The 13,979-nt window shown below is 46.7% G+C and overlaps 1 protein-coding gene across 4 annotated transcripts in view; it reads right to left on the reverse strand.

Moving 5' to 3' along the window:
* Positions 1-13,979, reverse strand: part of LEKR1 (leucine, glutamate and lysine rich 1) — a 63,285-nt gene that overhangs the window by 14,160 nt on the left and 35,146 nt on the right. For all 4 annotated transcript variants that reach the window (XM_075418419.1, XM_075418417.1, XM_075418418.1 and 1 more), the window contains exon 6: positions 1,307-1,388. In XM_075418419.1, the coding sequence (XP_075274534.1) occupies positions 1,307-1,388 (82 nt within the window). The remainder of the gene's footprint in view (positions 1-1,306; positions 1,389-13,979) is intronic.

The raw sequence follows: 13,979 nt of genomic DNA on the forward strand, positions 1-13,979 counted from the left end.
CATTCCAAATATTTGCCACTTTATTATGATCAGAGCCTCTGAATATAGGCACTGGGACCAGAAAGCACACATCATAAAAGAATGAATCCTTGTTTAAATTTCAGGAAAAGACACAAAGGCCGATGAGAGTTGGTCACCAGATCGCCAGTACTAATTCATTATTCTTCTGCTTAATGTTTGAGACAGTAATGTGTCTTTTCCTTGGTGCATCATAAAGGTTGACGCCGTTTCTGAATGATTTTCTAGGCGACATCCAAGCAATGTGGATGTTCAATGCAGGAAAGCGTTCAGATCCTGGATCCCGCGGCTTTCAGAGGCGACGACCCAGGCCCCACCGAGCACCGCTGTGTCTGGACGCGACGCCGGAGGTCGCCTGGCCCGATTCTGGGTGCCCGTGCCGACACAGCTCCCACGCAAATCGCGGGAGGGCAGCCTCAGGGCACGGGGAATGTGGCAACTCCACCGCACGTCCCTTGCTTGGCCATTAAACATCCACCCAGGAGAACAGCGCGCAATAGCACGACGAGATTTAAGACGAGGTGCATCTTTTTCCTTATTTCCTCAAGTTTTGATAGAGGACTCTGCCCCCTCCACTAACCCACGGGGCTGCAGCAGCGGTGTCCGAAAGCGGGACCACTCCTTTCGGCTGGGCTGCAGACGGAGCAACCCGAGCTGCTCGCTCGGTGTGGGTGCCCTCTTTTCAGTCACCGTGCTTCAGCAAGCTCCAACAAGCACTTCATGACATTCTATTTTTGCTTAGTTTAGGTTTTGCCTATCCTTACCTGAAGCCATAGGCACAACACAGTAAAATTACAAACCGCAACAGCATACTGGTGCACAGGGAAGAGTCACAGCAAAGTTACTTTTGGGGGGGGGCGTGAATAAAAAAATCACATCATAGTCACCGATAAAATACTGAAGCTTCTGATTAGTTTTACTGCACCCTTCCCCCCATCCCAAACATACAATGTGAAGTACAAATTTTCACATACATTTTTCGCCCAGAAGTTATGTCGATTTCACGAAAAGTATCCTACATTGTGCGTTCAATGCAGTCAGACGGAGCTGACCCAACCCTCCTCTTTGCTGTGCCATGAAACACAGCCGGAGGAAGCAAGCCCTGCTTCCAGACAGACACGCTCTGTCAGGTGCTTAGAAATACAGACCGTTTAATATGAAGATAAAGAATTTTCTCTGCTGATCATAGCCTTTTCAAATCATTGGGACCAGCCATCCTCCTGAAAACAACTGTTCTGTTACAGCTCCATGCGCAGCGGCAAGACAATCAAGCAAATGGAAATCTTACGTTAAAAGCTTTTTGTAGTGGTCCATCTCGGCTGTTACTTTCTGCAGCTTCAGTCCAATTGTCTCTACTTGATTTGTTAAATCTGAAAACAACAACATGGGTTTCATATTTTTTTCACAATTCGTTTCTATACGTATTGCTTTATTCGCATCCCAGACGTGCAGCTCCTCGCTCCCCCCTCGCACAGGCCAAGCTGCACATTGCAGCACTGCCCCGGGGAACGCCAAACGGCCATCGGTGAAACGTACCGGCTTCTGACTGGCAATATTTGAACTGATTTCTCAAACCCTACCAGCCAGTTGTTTATATTCCCTTAAGAATAACAAATTATTTTCATTGAAAAGGCTGGAATCCTGTTGCAGTGCTGTACACTTCAGCTCAGAACAGCCTTCCAAATCCTATTTGTACACTAGCAGAGACTGGCTTTATAGCAAGAAGCCAGTTTTTGGTTTTTCAGGGGTTTTTTATCGTACCAGGAGACATCGAATTCAGCTAAATGCAAATACAAAATGCTTTAAATCATATGGTTTGTATATAAGGTTGAGAGCAAAAGCATGCAGGAAGGCAGACCTGGAAATCACCTGCTAATGCTACTTCATATGAACTATTGACACTGACTTAATGGCATTAAGTATTTTTGTTTCAGACTGTCAGTTAAATGTTATCTCTCAGAACACATCACCTATCAGTTGCAATCAGCCATTGCCTTTCTTCCTGTATATCCTGGTTCTTTTCATCAGTACAATCAGTTTAATTACCCCTTTTATTTTGGCCAAGTGGAAAAAAAAACTTCCACAGAAAACGGTGAGCGAAGATAAAAGAACTGTTCAATATCACTCCTTCTGCACAGGCTCACGTGAATGAAAAAGTGACAGATTTCCTCCCAGCAGATAAAGGAACGCTTGGGGTTTGTCCGCTTTCAGCCCTGTGAGTAAGGCAGGTCTCGCCAAACAGGGCTCCGCAGGACAGACGGCCGCCAGCCCGCCCTCGCGGCACAGGCACTGTACACACAGGTTACACCCACATGCTACCCAAACATCCAGGCTGGTGAGAACAGGACAAACGCTCTTGCCGTTTGCAACTAAATCTGCTTCCTTGCTTGCAGGCGCAAACTGATTATAAAGGCTTACTTAAAATCCCTTAGTGACATATATTAGACCATTTTGTCTCAAAGAATATAATATCAAAGAATTCAAACTTTGTAACCTTAAGCAGTTACATATCAAAGAGATCTCATCTAGTTTTGTGTGGCATAATATTACCCTTTTTTTTTTAAATCCTAAGCATAGTCATAACTTCAAGATTTGAAGCCCTACAAACTGACGTAACGGCACATACCTTTAACGGATTCTCATCTTAATGAGCATATCTAAATACGCTCATGGACAAGGGGAGCTGGCTTTCAAGAAAACGTTAAGAATGACCTGAAACCAATGTTCTCTCTACAAAAAAGGCAGCATGATAAACTACACGGAAAAAAGTATGATAGAACAACAAATCTAGAGGTGGAAGAAAAACCAAGATCTTCCCTCAAAACGCAGCAGCCATCTAGCTGAGCTGGCCACCTCTCTGAAGGTGAGGGGCTACAAAGAGAGCCCCTCTGCCTCCAAAGCTCTCTGAAATACCCTCCAAGCAGTCAAACCTAAGTGCGATTCCTGATCCAAAATTTATCATTTGTGACATCAGAACTCACTGAATTTCTGTAACTAGGCCTCCGTGCCCACTGCGGTAATTTCTGGCAACTCTCACGACGATGGATAATCCCAGCGTGGGATTTCCTGCCAGCGATCCCCCACATCACACCTTATCTTGCTAAATCCTCCTACACCAGAGAGCCCCATATCGTCAGTAACAGGAAAAGGAAAGCTGTCCATTATCTCACACTAAAACAAAATCCGGGAGGGAATTACAAAGGGTGAAGTACGCCCTGCGTGTCAGGTACGCTGCCAAACTACCAGCATTCACAGAGAGATTTTTAAAGAGAAAGTTAAAATTTCTTCAGGCTTGACCAAGCCCTTGCAAAAGTCAGAAGTTATAGGAGAAACTTCTATACCACAGACAAGAGACATTTTTGTATAACGTATCGTTGCCACTGTGTTTCTACATTTCAGACAAAAATATTCACGCTGTCCTGCTACATTCCTTTCTGGAATTGTTCAGAGATGTTGCCAGGTCACTGATCTTTTCACCTTGAAACAGCTTCTCCTCTGATTACCATCAGTCAGTGTCTGCGTAATTAAATGAGCAAATAGAAGAGCATCAGTAGATATTCCAGAAAAAAAGCCTTTTAATAAACAAGAATGGATTCACACAAAGCGCTGCTCATTCCAAGCCCTAACTGAAGAAGCGAATGGAGCTGGGGATCCTAGATCCTCCTGGAGTCAATCCGCCCGTTCTCCAGCAGGCAGGAGTTACCGATCGCACTCACTGCTGTGCATGTGGCGAGCTGCTGGCAAACGGCAACTCACATGGAAGCCTTCCTGTCTCGGATCTGGAAATCCAGGAATCACAGAATCACAGAATGTTCGAGGCTGGAAGGGACCTCTGTGGGTCACCCAGCCCAACCCCCTGCCGAAGCAGGGTCACCCACAGCAGGCTGCACAGCACCGCGTCCAGGCGGGGCTGGAATATCTCCAGAGAAGGAGACTCCACAACCTCCCTGGGCAGCCTGTTCCAGGGCTCCGTCACCCTCAGAGGGAAGAAGTTCTTCCTCGGGTTCAGCTGGAGCTTCCTCTGCTTCAGGTTGTGCCCATTGCCCCTTGTCCTGTCGCTGGGCACCACTGGAAAGGGTCTGGCCCCGTCCTCCTGACCCCCACCCTGCAGATATTTAGAGGCATTTCGAAGGTCCCCTCTCAGCCTTCTCTTCTCCAGGCTGAACAAGCCCAGCTCCCTCAGCCTTTCCTCGTAGGAGAGATGCTCCAGTCCCCTCCTCATCCTCGTAGCCCTCTGCTGGACTCTCTCCAGTAGCTCCTCATCTTTCTTGAACTGGGGAGCCCAGAACTGGACACGGTACTCCAGATGGGGCCTCTCCAGGGCAGAGTAGAGGGGGAGGAGAACCTCCCTCGACCTGCTGAGTCCCTAATGATATGTTGTTCTTAAAAAAACCCAAAAGGTATTCCTGAGATTATGCAAGTAATCTATCTCACCTGGAAATACCGGTGAACTCTCAGAGAAAGACTCAGGCTGAAACGCTTTCCAACGGGAGTGGCAGCCCCTCGCAGCAGGGCCAGGGCCATGGTGGGAAGCACAGCAAACCCCCTCCAGCCTGGAGAGCAGGGTTGTTCTTTTTCTTTTTTCCCTTCAAAGACTCTGCTTCATCGTCTCCGTTCTGTACTCTTGTTTTCCTTTTCAGGGACTATTACATCTGAAGCAGTCTATTTTCTCATGTTGCTTTCCACGTCTCCAACAATATCAAGTATTGATCAGCCAAATTATCTGGCTCTCTCACCCCAAAGTATGGCAGGTGATGCTTTACAAAGAAGTCACCACCATGGCGAAAGAAGACAGCAGTGAACGGAGCAGCCAAACGTACACGAAAATTCACTTCATTTTGAAAATGCAAACTCCGAGCAGGTTTTGAATCTGTTTATTTGCTCCAGTTGCTTTTCCCCTAAAGAGTATGGGATTTTTAGTCCCTGTTTAAAAACTTTGCCTATCATTGGGTAACAGATGGATATTCTCAAAAAATAATTCAGAATCAGCAAAGCCAGAGACAAGCACAAGCTGCCGTGCATTTCTGCCAACGCTGTGGATGTGCCAGTGCTTCTGCGGTCTCCAGCAGAACACAAGCCCCCAAACGCTGCTCACCAATGCTGCTCAAGACGTGAATACACAAATGACACGAAGATCATTTCTCAGAAGACTCTTACAAAAAAGACACTTAGAAAACAAAACTTCCTGCAGCAGCAGCACAGTGGCATCACCTCTAAAATGATTTTACGATTCTGTAATAGCATTTTTTCAGCAAGTGCTGCTAAGGGAGGTGGGGAAGAGGGAGCCACAGTAATGACTGTGCCCTCTTGGGCTGCCTGTGTGCAGGCTCGGACCGGGAGCGCTGGAGATGCCCGGGAGCCCTTTCGCCCCTCGCTCTGCCGCGGCTCTTCTCCCGAGCACTTGTGCCTCCACCTGAGGATGCAGCACGGGAAGAAAGCAGACAGTAGGCCTCATAGTTCCAGGCTGAAACTTTTTAAAAAAAATACAAAAATATCTCATGTTTCTCTCTGTATAAAACAGATTTTCATACAAACTATTTTAGCGCCAAGTTGTAGAATGAGTGCTGCGAAGCTGGGGAACCTGCAGTCAGCATTCTCGTTTGCTCAGCGAGGGGGATCAGCAGAGAGTCACGAGCCTTGCCACACCTGACGGTATTTGCATAATACAAAAACCCAAGAATATTCATGCGCGTTTCCCACTCCCCAGGGCTTGTCAGCAATAAATGGAGTAGAAAGAGAAGAAAGTTATGAAATATAAACGTTTTGAAACTTAGTGATACATTTGTTTAAAGGAATTGATACAACAGTATTGCAACACTAAAACCCCTTATCGTTACAAAAAAATGGAATTCACAGCTTAAGACTGCTTCTACACATATTCTGTTGCAATGTCTTTTTGACTAATGTGAAAAGTTCCCAACGATTGAATGGAGTGAATATTTGCTGGCCTCTCATACGTTACACATCACAGATATTCACAAAACACCTTGCGCAGAATCACACAGGAGGTAAAAACGTATCCAGAAGTTAGAGCTCCTTAGAAACACCAAAGTTATTTATGTTCTTGACTTTCCAGTAATTTCTGGCATCTGTTGTTCGCACGAGCTGTCTGAGAAGATTTGGACAGGTACATTCCCAGGTGAAGCACTGCCTGCCCATCTCCTCGGCACTCCTCATGGAGCTCTCAGAAGCACCCAGCCGCTGGCACCCAACGGGTGCGGGAGGTCTCCCGCACCCAGCGAGGCACACCCAAGGACCCAGCACTTCTGCCAGTTATTAGTTACTTTCAGGTGTCTGTCACACTACATACAATTCAGAACTTCTTTTCCCCAATTCATAAAATATATAAATGAGAGGTTATTTGTACTAAGCCTTCACCAGGTAAAATTCTGTCTTTGAAGATAGGAATGAATTAATGCAAAAGCTAAATACACGTAGCTAGATCGGTAAACTAATGCTCCGGTATATTCCAGAAATTGTTTTACACTGAATACCATCACACTGTATTTTAATTTTTTTGAGAGAGAAGTAGTCCACAGAACTTCAAAACAAGATGAACTACAAATACAAGCACACACAGTTGATGTTCTGGTCATTCTGGAAACTGCATATATTAAAAGGAGAAGGACATCATAGCTATAGATAATAATTCACCTGTATTTACTGATACCTACTACTAACTAACTAAACAACTGCTATCTATATTCAGTTAGTAGCGAAAACTTCTCATCTAGATCAGACTTTCAGAAACTTCAAGAATCAAAAGGAGCAACTCCAGTTCTCCCCGACAGAACCGTACGCTGGCATTTAGACAAAAGAAGTCCCAGAAATCCACAGAAACTGCCCCTCTTCCCCACATAGGAAGAAGCTACTCCTAGCTTTGTGGTGAGAGCTGTTTTCCCATGACAACACTGAAAAGAAGGGGAAAGTGAAAAGGTCTGGCAACAGTTAAATTAAGCCTTGCACATAAATCAAGCTACGGTCTGGCAAAAGTTAAGTTAAACTTCCTTCGCGCTCCGTGCCAAGCGGCATTTATTACCTCCGCAGAGCAGTCCCTGCCCCATTTCCCCAGCGGCGAAGAGCAGGTTCTGTTCAGAGACAGCGAGGAGAACGGGGCGGCTCTACTCATATAGGCATGCAGGCAGCTGGGCCAGAGCCAAGACCTCTCAAGAAGACCACACCAACGCTGTCAGAAACCCTGGTCCTGGCCACAGACACAGCTTACGCTCCCACCGTACAACAGAGCGCAGCGCAGAACAGCTGAGCTAGGAGGGGCTTGAGCTGAAGAAGCCAGCCAGCTCTGAAGAAGCCCTGCTCCAAACATCACCTCCCTCCCGACTGTGCTCAGCAGCAGTAATGCTATTTAACAGCACCCACAACTTTGCTGCAAACTATTCAGCTAAAACTTGCTTCAACCTTTTTTCATCTGCTTTCCCCACCCCTCCTTAACCCATGACGACTGTACGTTTTCTTGCGAGATAAGCAATGAGCAGCTTGGCAGGCAGTAGAAAGGAATTTTCCCGAAAAAGCAAAGACTCCACAGTTTCTCAGTATTCCTCACAGTGTCCCTTCTAAGCTGGGTATGACCAAGGACTTGGAAGGATTGAAGACTGATGACCTTGACTCCTAGAGAAAAAAAAAAAAAAAAAAGAAAAAGAGATGGAGACTGGTACCTTCTCTTTTCCTACTCGGACTAGGGGACATTCCCAGCTCTTCATGACTGCACCCCTTGCCATTCTTCCTGAGATACCAAGTTCTCATGTGATTTGGTTCGACTGTGCTCCTCAGATCGATGGAAGGTGGTATGAAGCTCTCCCACAGAGCTATTTTCTGCAACGCCCAAACCTTAACGAAGGGAGTGCATGACGCCAATAAATGGTGAGAGTAGCCTAGCTGCTTGTCAAAGCCACCGGGACCCAGTGGTTTAGAAGCTTTCAGTACCCTCCCCGTTTCAGTTTTGTGCCTGGAAGGCCAACCACACTTCCCTCAGGAAGCGCCCCTGAGCATCCATGCTGGCTGTTGAACAGAACCCATGGAGATATATCACAGACAACTTATGACTGTTTAAATATTGTGTTTGTGCGACGGTGTTCTTGCCAAAACTTCCTCTCAGCTGTTCGAAGAACTTCTCTGACAAACTCCCATCGCAACCAGAGCCACGCAGTCACCGTGTTATCCAGGGTCTGTTATCCGCGCCAGAAATCTGGACGCAGACACCGGACTGAGCGGCGACATTTGCTGCTCAGAGCTGGCATCGTCGCCTTCTCTGCTAAGGGGAAGTCGTAGCCAAGCACATGGTGGGCAGATTAGACCACCCGCAGTTACTTTCGTTTACTTCAGTTTCTTCAACTGGGCGTTCTTCAGTAACGTATTGTTCTGTACACTTCTCCAAAGCTAAATAATTCCACTTTAATTTCCTGTCATTCATCCTGACAGAGCCTCACGAAGTCAACGGCTCTGAATGCCTGCAGCAAAAGGGGAAATGTTGGCTTCACACCCCAAGCAGATGTTAGGCAGAACATGTGGGAACAATCCCAAACTGACAACAGCAAGTTCTGCGGCAACGCGACTGCTTTGTTAAACGAGATTAAGACCAAATTGCTGAAGATCAACGCCACAAAAAGGGGAGCCCTTTGCTGTTCTTCGCACAGGGATGGCTGCTACAGAGAAGATTTTAACAAACCTCCCTTTATGACAATTTTTAAAAAATTGTTATTGTAGAAGGTCTCTGGTAATTATTAATAACTGTAGGCTTTTTTGCTCTTCCTAGATATGGGAGTATGGACACAAGTTCTGGAATAAAGGAAAAGGGGAGGGATAATGCTTGTTTCGGTTCTAGTACTTTGGGTGGTCCCTTTCAGCTCTGTTTCTCCTTTAACTCAGTTTGTTTGGAGAAGTTTTCACAATGACTGAGCATTGGACAGGAGTTTTTCATGAGGGAGTAGCTGGATTCAATTATACGGCTGGTTTCTGCAAGTCTTCTCGAGAGAGAGTTCCCACCAGAGTCAACGGGAGCTGGTGAGCAGCAAGTCTGGGGGATCAGACCCACACCCCCAGAGACTGTGTGATACAGATTTCAATCAAGTTTGAAAAACATGCTAAAAATGAGGGAACTAATAAGGAGAATGGTAATACAAATGGAAACTTATGGTGAAAACTTGCTGAATACAGAAGAACACATTCAAGTGCTTACGTAAAAGTGTTCTCCAGTAATGAAAACAAAGCTTATTGCAAAATGTGCAAAACCAACAAAAAGCATTCACACTTTGTCATGCTGATACTCATTCCAAAGCTTTAAGCAGTACCTCATTTTAAGAACCGTCAGTCCAAATCCATCTCAGTATCATTCACGTTTAATTTTGCTTATCTTTGTGATACGCAGTGGATCTTGCCATGGTCAGCCATAGCCTTTCGGGCAGCACACGCGGTCAGCCCTGCCTTCCAAGAAGGACAAACGGTGGGCAAGGGTGGGCCCATCTCCGCTGCCTTTGGCGTTTGAGCAGTATCACACTCCCCATAAAGCGAGACTCTGTTGTGATAAGGACAGAGATCAAGGGGCCACAGCACAGAACATGCAAAAAGAAAAAATGTGAAGAACCAAAGAAAAAGAACCAAAGCTGGCGACTGTTTCCTCTTCTTTGGGCGAATTCCCACAGATGTGGCCCACAGCGCCTGCAAGACACCGAGCACGGAGTCTGCCCAGAGAAGGGCGTGTAAGAAACGGCAGACTATTTGCCAGCAGTGAAGACTTTCTGGCGAGGTTAATACGCACAGCTCAAATACATATTAGGGCTACAAGGATGGTGAGGGGACTGGAGCATCTCTCCTCGGCTGAGGGAGCTGGGCTTGTTCAGCCTGGAGAAGAGAAGGCTGAGAGGGGACCTTAGAAATGCCTCTAAATATCTGCAGGGTGGGTGTCAGGAGGACAGGGCCAGACTCTTTCCAGTGGTGCCCAGCGACAGGACAAGGGGCAATGGGCACAAACTGAAGCAGAGGAAGCTCCAGCTGAACATGAGGAAGAACTTCTTCCCTCTGAGGGTGACAGAGCCCTGGAACAGGCTGCCCAGGGAGGTTGTGGAGTCTCCTTCTCTGGAGATATTCCAGCCCCGCCTGGACGCGGTGCTGTGCAGCCTGCTCTGGGTGACCCTGCTTCGGCAGGGGGTTGGGCTGGATGACCCACAAAGGGCCCTGCCAACCCCGACCATGCTGGGATTCTGTGATATTGCCATGGGAGACACGCCGACCGCAGTCATTACTAGAGACCCTTTCGCTTCAGCAGCTCAGCTGCTGGTGGGCAGAAACTCAACAGCGCAGCTCCGCGTAGGTCAGCGCCAGTCACGGTATGAATCTGTTCTGTTTCACAACGTCTCTGGTCTAAAATGACCGTGTTCACGCAGGAATAAATGCACGCCTACAAAGTTGACCTGCTTCCCATGTCAGAACCGCAGTCCATTTCTCACTGCCTGGCTGGGTACTGCAAACCAGCGGACTTGCTACTTCTCACCACATCACTACACTACAACACACCGAAAACGCCACAGGGAGAGAGCAGTTTCATTTTCCCTTTAGTTCAGCATGGTTTGGGGAACAACTGGCAGATAGTTTAATAGTTTAATCAGGACAAGCTCTGACTCATTATACCAGTCACTGATGAGAAAGAGCTGCTGGGGCAGTCCCGTTCACGCTCTCACCGAGAAGCAGCAAGGCTGCGTAGGCTGCACGTGCTGCCCTCCAGTCCCGCCAGCTAGAAACATCCAGTCTCAGTGCATGCCTGCCAGCAGCAGACAATTACTTGTGGAAGAATCACAGATTAAAATATTTTTTATCAAGCTCTATGAAATCCTCATCGTTATTTGGCGGTGCAGAGCCTCCAAGAGGCTTGTGGGAAGGGTCCTCCGGGTGTTGCCCAGCTCACCCCTCTGCCCAGTGCAGTACTGCGGGCACAGGCAGACCAGGTTATCTGTGATTTTATTCTGCTGAGCCTTGCAGAACCCCAAGGCTGGAGATCCCCACCCCTCCAGGCAGTCCCTACCTGCGCCGCACCCGCTCTGCTGAAGAAGCTTTTCCCAAGGTCCTTCCCGGAGCTCCCAGGCTCCAAAGCTGTGGTCGGTGTCCCCTGCCTCGGCACCCGCCACTGCCCAGGAGCTGCTGGATCCACCACCTTGCTCTCCCCTGTCCCCAGCACTCCTGGATCGCTGGTGGGTCCCCTCTCAGCCAACCTGGACCAGCCCGGGCTCCTGCCATGATACAGTTTGCTCTGTCCAGTTAATCCCATTTTAGGACCAATCCTTTTCAGAGACTTTGTCCATATATAGGTGAACACAAGTACCCTGCGAGACACTCCACGTGTTACCTCAGATCAAGATAATGTTTGTCACGCTGGCTGGAAGGGAACTGCCCGGGGCTGGTGGGTGTGAGAAATGTCCTTCAGTCGGAGAACAGCGAGCAGCAGTTAAGCTCTTTTGGGCACGGAAGGGACTGCTGGACCAGAAACTCCAAGGCAGGAGCCACGATACTGCCGTAAGGGAACCGGGGCAGAAGGGGAGCAGGGCAAAAGAAGCCCCGCCACATCGCAGGGACAGGCAGAGAGAAATAGGGATCGGGAAAACACTAGTAGCTTGAACCTGGAAGCCAGTCAGGAGACAGAAAGTGAGAGAGCTGCACAGATCCCTGGCCAGACAGACAGAACCCAGCTCCTGCTGCTTAATTTCTCTGGTACTCTGGAAAACAGGAGGTTGTAGGTATTCTTTAACACCTATTAAAGAACTACTCCCTGCAGGGAGCAACCTACCAGGCCCTGAATTCTGGCTGATGAGCTGTCAAAGGGGTAAAAACATTTAAATTGTCTTAGAACATTAATGCTAGACCATATTAGGATGCACACTCAGCATAGACATTTTTAAGCACATTTATTTAAAAAGCACAGTAGAGAAGCTGTGAGAAATGTGACATACATACATGTCTGTCACACTAGGAATAATTTGCCTCACACTACGTTTCTCAGGAGACCAAAGAAGTGAACTAAATACTCAAAGTCCTTGCATGCACAGGACAGAACTATTTATTTACAATATTACATATGCTATGTTCTCTGAGATAAACTATTTTTTTTGTATACACAAGAAAGTACTTCTTTTTATTTATGACTCACAAGCACAAGCCTGGAAAGAGCCCAGGGACAGACTCCAGCCCTATAGATTTACATCCTTTCTGGAGACCGGACCAGTGCCACCAGGAAGCCTCTAAACCACTAAAAGCTGCCAGGAACTGGGAGGATGTGCCAGAAAAAGGAGTGCCTGTTCCTTATCTCCCCCAGCATATGTTGCTGACCACTGCCAGGACTGAGCAGTCTGGACCTCTGGTCCGAACTAGTATGTTAGCACTTTCGTTCTCATATATAAAACAAGCACAGAGAAAGCAAGAGAATTCTTTTCTAAATTATTCTAATAATTAGAATTCTAAATTATTTTCTAATTTATTATTTCTAAATTAACTTTTGAGCGGTACAAATCTACAACGCCCTCAGTGCCCTCGAAAGAATAAGCCAGCAGCTGCATAAACCATGCAATCTTTTCCAAGACCTTACGCAGTGCTTAATTAGAGAGACAACACTGTCTCAGCGAAGGCGGCTCCCCGAGTGCACAAGTGGCACGTTACCAGCACTTCTGCAGCCAGAGCGACTGTTGACGCGGCATTTGCTCAGCCACGGCCAGGGCTCACGCTTCGGCCTCCAAGGATTTGGTCCTTAAGCCTGAGTTCTCTGCATACGGTCCTGCCTTTTGAACCCAGGCTAACTGGGCTATGTCAGAGTTGTTCCTACACACGCTTCTCCTACGTATTAAAATTGATTTGAAATACTGTCACTTGCCTATGGGCTGGGAAAACTGAAGGTGAGAAAATGGAGCTTCTGACCTTAATTTTCCTTGGAGACAGATTCCCCGACCCCATGTTCAGGCCCAACAGCTGAAACAAAATACAACAACTCTACTTCCTTTAACATGGACTCCTGCTTTTCCTCAAGAAGCAAAGTGGGGCCCTTCTGTAACTAAATCACACTCCAGCACAGCATTATCCCAACACCTAGCTGAAGAGAACTAGGATGCTGTTCTTTCTGTCGTATTCATCTGTTTCCTCTTCCACTTCAAGAGACTGCTGAAAAGCACTAATGAGCAATTGCTTCGTCTAACCCATTTGTCACATTCTGTTCAAACACCAACACCACATTCCCCAGCTCTCACTCTTCAAATTCTTAGTACCGCAGCTGGAATTAATAAAAAAAAAAAATTTCAACAGTACTTGTGGTATGAATAGTGGATATTTGAACTGCAGCCTACCTAAAACTACAGGAAACTATTCTCTCTTTGGATTTTCAAAGCTCTTCAAAGCAGTCTTTAAAGCGTCATTAAAGACACTTCATGCAGACGAAAATACTGCTCCTTCTTCCCTTGAAGAGTGCGAACATTCCCCACTCAAACTACCCAGCTACTCCTACAGCTGCCTGCATTTTTCAATCATCTCTCATTAGTCTTACTATGTCAGCAGACCACTGCTAAGGTTACATTTAGCAACTTAAGTAGCCTAAAAAGCAGTAGCATCAAAAGATTTAAAAGGCAGATTTCACATGCATAGCCAGTAATTTAATCCCATACGGAGGTAAACCTGTAACTACAAATGGGCTAAAGAAAAACTGCAGTGACTTTGTGAAGAAAGATTATTCTATATCTGTGACTAAGTCGAGGAAAGAATTTGGCTGGTAATAAAAAAAAGCACAGATATCAGCTCCTCTCTTTTAGGAGCACATGCTACTGCCACTCCTCTGCCGCTCCTGACCCTAACAATACAGACAAAAGGCACCATCACAAGGCATTATTGATTTCTTTTTTTTTTGCAAGTCTATTTGATTAGACAATTATTCACCAGATCTTAGCCTGCCCTGAGCATTTTTCAAGACCTGTCGTGTA

This window comes from Opisthocomus hoazin, chromosome 4 (assembly GCF_030867145.1).
Source record: "Opisthocomus hoazin isolate bOpiHoa1 chromosome 4, bOpiHoa1.hap1, whole genome shotgun sequence".
Lineage (NCBI taxonomy): Eukaryota > Metazoa > Chordata > Aves > Opisthocomiformes > Opisthocomidae > Opisthocomus > Opisthocomus hoazin.